This window comes from Micropterus dolomieu, unplaced genomic scaffold (genome assembly GCF_021292245.1).
Source record: "Micropterus dolomieu isolate WLL.071019.BEF.003 ecotype Adirondacks unplaced genomic scaffold, ASM2129224v1 contig_13463, whole genome shotgun sequence".
Taxonomy (NCBI): domain Eukaryota; kingdom Metazoa; phylum Chordata; class Actinopteri; order Centrarchiformes; family Centrarchidae; genus Micropterus; species Micropterus dolomieu.
In genome coordinates, this window is record NW_025742449.1 from 1 (window position 1) to 5,140 (window position 5,140).

Sequence of the window (5,140 nt, forward strand, 5' to 3'; positions counted from 1 at the left end):
AGCAGCACCATGCTCCAGTGCTCTGGGAGAGTTTATAGTCCTGAGAGTTGAACACTGGATGACTGACAGCTGTCCTTCATGACAACAGAAGCCACAGAAATCCTCCTCATCAAAAACATGACTTTGATCTGCGTCCTCATCTGGACTCTCCTCTGCTGCTGCTTCACAGGTAAAGTCCAGAGAATCAAACTCCTCTCCTCTATGAACATCCGTCCCTCTGAAATGAAGCCCACAAAACCATGACGCTGCTTTATGTTTTTGTCTCTGTATCCTCAGAGTCCAGAGGCCAGGTCACAGTGACTCAGCCTGGAGCAGTGAGCTCTGCTCTGGGAGGCTCCGTCTCCATCAGATGTAGGACCAGTCAGAATGTTTATAATGGGAACTATTTAGCCTGGTACCAACAGAGAGATGGAGAAACTCCTAAACGGCTCATTTACACTGCTAGCACTCGAGAATCAGGGATTCCAGATCGTTTTACAGGCAGTGGATCAAACTCTGACTTCACTCTGACCATCAGTGGAGTCCAGACTGAAGATGCAGCAGTTTACTACTGTCAGAGTTATCATTATATCAACAGTCAGCATGTGTTCACACAGTGAAAAAGCGTCGTACAAAAACCTCCCTCAGTCAGACTGAACAGAAACTGAACTGACTGCTGCAGCTGGAAGCTACTGCAGAGACTGATACACTTCACTGAGGACACACAAACACACACACACACACACACACACAGAGACATAATTTCTGTGAAGTGGACTTAATATTTCAACATTTGGGGAACACAAATTACTTTTTACAGCACATCTTCTCTCTATCAATTTATATCCCATTGAAATCTCAGGTTCATCAGCGGTTTGTTAAATAATCAAGAGAAACTAACCTGAGACTGTTAATGAGAAAAGGCTTGGTCATGACCTTTGACCTCAGCTTCATACTGGATCACAGCCACTTCAACTATTTCCAGATAAAAGAAAATATGAAGACACAGATCAGCATCAGAAAACTTTGTAATAAAAAATGGACCAATCAAAACCAGGACATCCCTCCAATTACAAAAAATATTGCTGTAAAGCAACATTACACAAGAATGGCTTCTTTTGCAATTTAGTGCCCCCTGTTTCATGAGTATTGTTCACTTACACACCACTGTCGCAAATATGAACAGCTGTACACATGTAGTTGTCATGATTACATAATTTACAAGGTTTTACAATGTCAAAAACGTTGTTTATACAGCCAGTCATCAAGCAAGTCGGAAAAAACACAAGAAATAGCAAGCAGGCTAATATTACTGACTTGTCCAACAGCAAGAAGGCCAGCTCGACAACTGTCTTGGATCCTTTCAGTTTAGTTTCACGCCAACAAGTAAAAGCCAGTCTGATATTTAGTCTTTTCCGGTCACACTCTCTTTGTATCTTCCTCACTCCTTTCAACAATGACTTCTTCAGTCTCTTTTCAGCCTCTGCTATGATCTCCATACTGAGAACATCAAGGCAGCTTATAGTAAAGCACTATGCCGTTATGACAGGTTTCCTGCCCGGGATTCCAGTGCTACATAGTGCAACAGCACCGTGCCTGGAGTGAAGCTGTTGTTTCAAGATAACATTACTACATCATGATTCAATCACATCACATGCTCTTCCTCAGCAGATGGAGTCGCTCATTTTACTCAGCATTATTCTGGCTTCTTGTCCACTTTGACTTCAGCGTTAAAATATTCCATGACAGCTTGGTGAACTTCACCTGCTGATGAAGATCATGTCATAAAAACAGTGATGTAACTGATGATGACTTCAGTGTTTTATGGCTCCACCCACATTTCCAAAACTTCTGGTTGTGTTTCTTAAGGAAGCTCTGAGATCGTCATCCTCAGCATCCCTTCAAACACCCAACATTACTTTACTTGATGAAATCTCCACATTATAGACACCTAAAGATGTAAAACCTGCATTAATATTGATGTCATTAATCATTGTCTAAAACACCATAATACCATATTACATGTAGAGGAAACTGAAAATGACAAGTTTTCAGTATCCTCTACATGTAAATATGTAGATCAACGCTCTCAGCACTGAGGGGGAAACACCATGATATGTTGAGGACAGCTACAGCTCACTGACTCTGTGTGTTTGCATATGTGTCCTGCCTCTCTGCTCCCAGCCGTTAAGAGGCCAGTGTTGATCAATGGCTGTCCAGGCCTTTCAGAGCCACTGACACGCCGGCAGCACAATGATCAATCAATCAATCGATCAAACTTTATTTCTAAAGCACATTTAAAACAACCAGGTTGACCAAAGCGCTGTACATTGACATGAAACAATAAATAGACAAAATACAACACCAGACAAATACAACATACAGTTCTCATGCCAGATTAAAAGCCAAGGAATAAAAATGTGTTTTAAGTAGCGATTTTAAAACTGTAAGGCTTGGGGCCAGTCCTTTATGTAATAGTAGTACTAAGAGCCCCCCCAACCCTTCCTCTCTCACACACACACACACAGACCTCTGCTCAGCCAGATTTATTGTAAATGTCACACACCAACATGATAATGACAGAAATTGACCACAGGCCAGTCATTTTAAACAATGGACATGTGTGTGCACTGTGTCACACACACAAACTCTCAGTTCAACCAAGTCCACAAACAAAAATTTAATAATTTACAATAGCGCTTTTCTTTTACTATGCATGTTGCTTTGTGGGACTTATAGCATTCCTTGCCTTGAACAATCCTCTTTAAATCTGGCTTGTATTCCGTTGTTGCCACTCGAAGCAATTCTTTCACATGGGTGTCAGTCAGACAGAAGCAAGTCCACCTCCTCGACCAGTAGTCCTCGAAAAGTTAAAATAAGAGCAATCAGCCGGTAAAAGTTTGACTCACCAACATTTAGCCAGGTTTCAGTCACGAATAAGAAATCCAAATCATGAGAGGTAAAGAAGTCATTCAGGATGAAGGTCTTATTCGCTAGCGATCTAACATTGACCAAGGCAGCTCTGATAGGAGCGGCCTGTGTTGCCGGACTGGCCGTCTGAGGTACTCGACTCAGCAGCCGAAGATATCCGTGGTTGACGCCACCTCTGCGAGGTCGAGGTGAACATTGTTGAGGAAGCTGGGCCTCCACATCCGTGCTGACAACAGGTACCAGTCAGGTGTCAGCAGGCTCCAAGACTCGCCAGGAAACACTGCGACAATAAATTGATCCGCACTCTGCCAAGAAGCCTTGGGGAGTCCGATCAGATCCAGGATAGAACGCCAGATATGCTTTAAGCGTCACCAGCTGTCCGCTGCGTTTCCCACGCCACTTGGAGCGACTTCTCAGGGGAAGTGACGGCAGCTTGTACAGGAGGTGAGCAGGTATCTCTGACTGCAAAGGAGGGAGAAAAGTTTTCTGTCCACCCTGATCATATTTGATCACTGTTCCCACAGAGAATCGGAGATCAAGCAGCGTTTGGCGATCGTAGACCAGCAGAGAGTCAATATTTTGTATAAACAGTGACACAAACAGTAAAAATACAAACAAATTTGACAGCGACGGACGGCTGGCCACACACACTGGCGCCATCTTCATCAATTCACTGATTCTACTGCTGGCCACCCTGGGGCTCCTTGTTCAGGGTGAGACTCTCTTCTGAAAACTTTGCTTCAGGATGCAACCAGGTTCACCACAATGATGTTCTGCTGTGATGGAGAAACACTGAAACAAGCAGCATTTACCTTCTTCCATCTGTTCTCCATGTTAAAGAAATGACTTCTGTTGGATGTTGATCTTTCTCCAAACTGGATTTGTCTCAATAATCCTTCTCCTCTTTTTCATGTTTTCCAGATTCATCAGGAGAAATCATCCTGACTCAGTCTCCTGGATCTCAGTCTGTTGTTCCAGGACAGACTGTCTCTCTCAGATGTAAAGCCAGTTCAAGTGTTAGCAATGAGGTGGACTGGTACCTTCAGAAACCTGGAGAATTTCCCAAACTCCTGATTTATTATTCTACAAGTCGTCAGTCTGGAGTTTCAGATCGTTTTACTGGTAGTGGATCTGGGACTGACTTCACTCTGACCATCAGAGGAGTTCAGACTGAAGATGCAGGAGATTATTATTTTCAGCACTGTAATGGCTTTCCGTTCACACAGTGATACAACGTTGTACAAAAACCTCCCTCAGCTGGAGAGGAACTGATCTGAATCAACAGCTGCAGAGAAACTATAACATGTTAGACGACAGCAACACTTTCAGCATGAAAAATACATATATTTAAATACCCCTGTTTTAGCTTCATTACACTGGCTCCCAGTATGTTTTAGAATTGACTTTAAAATTCTATTGATCACTTTTAAAGCTCTTCATGGCCTCTCGCCTTGTTATATTTCTGAACTTTTAGTCCCATACGCACCAGCACGTACCTTGAGATCCTCGGGCAGAGGTCTGTTGTCTGTTCCAGAGTCTCGACTGAAAACTAAAGGGGACAGAGCGTTTGCTGTCAGGGCCCCGAGGCTCTGGAACAGCCTGCCCGAGGAAATCAGGTCGGCTGAGTCAGTGAACTCTTTTAAGTCCCTTCTTAAAACATACTTTTATAGGAGAGCTTTTCCCGATCTTATTTGACTTTATTTTATCCCTTTTATTTTATTCTATTTTACTAATTTTATATTGATCTTAAACGTGTATTTTAGTCTTTTCAGTGTTTTCTTGCTTTTATCTTGTATTGTTTTTGTAGTATTGTCTTTTGGGTATTATTGTCTTTACACTTGTTATTTTATGCAGTTTGTGCACAACATAAGTCAGAACTAACACTGTTTTATTTCAGCTATTAACACATAGACTAAAAGACATTACCACATAATCAATAACTTAATTTTGGTAAAAATGCTTAATAATTTGAATATGCTTTGAAAAAACCCCCCTTAAGACTGTCAAACTCATACACAGGGTTGGGGAGTAACGGATTACATGTAACTGCGTTACGTAATCAGGATACAAAAAAAAATTAACTGTATTCCTTACAGTACAGAAAATAAAGACGTAATCAGATTACAGGTACATTTTGTAATGATGGGGATTTGTTGTGGTGGCAGCCCGGCTGACGGTGAGTATCCTGTTTTTTTTCTCCTTTTTATCAGTTTTTCTGCCTTTTCCTTGG

At 42.0% G+C, this 5,140-nt stretch overlaps 2 gene segments (V, D, J or C); both read left to right on the plus strand.

The window, feature by feature from the left end:
* Positions 1 to 114: 114 nt before the first annotated feature.
* On the plus strand, positions 115 to 599 carry LOC123966451. The segment is given in 2 exon segments: positions 115 to 169; positions 277 to 599. Coding segments are annotated over 2 exon segments (375 nt in total).
* Positions 600 to 2,555: 1,956 nt separating this feature from the next.
* Positions 2,556 to 4,308, plus strand: LOC123966450. The segment is given in 3 exon segments: positions 2,556 to 2,575; positions 3,502 to 3,623; positions 3,832 to 4,308. Coding segments are annotated over 3 exon segments (450 nt in total).
* The last annotated feature ends 832 nt before the right edge of the window (positions 4,309 to 5,140 follow it).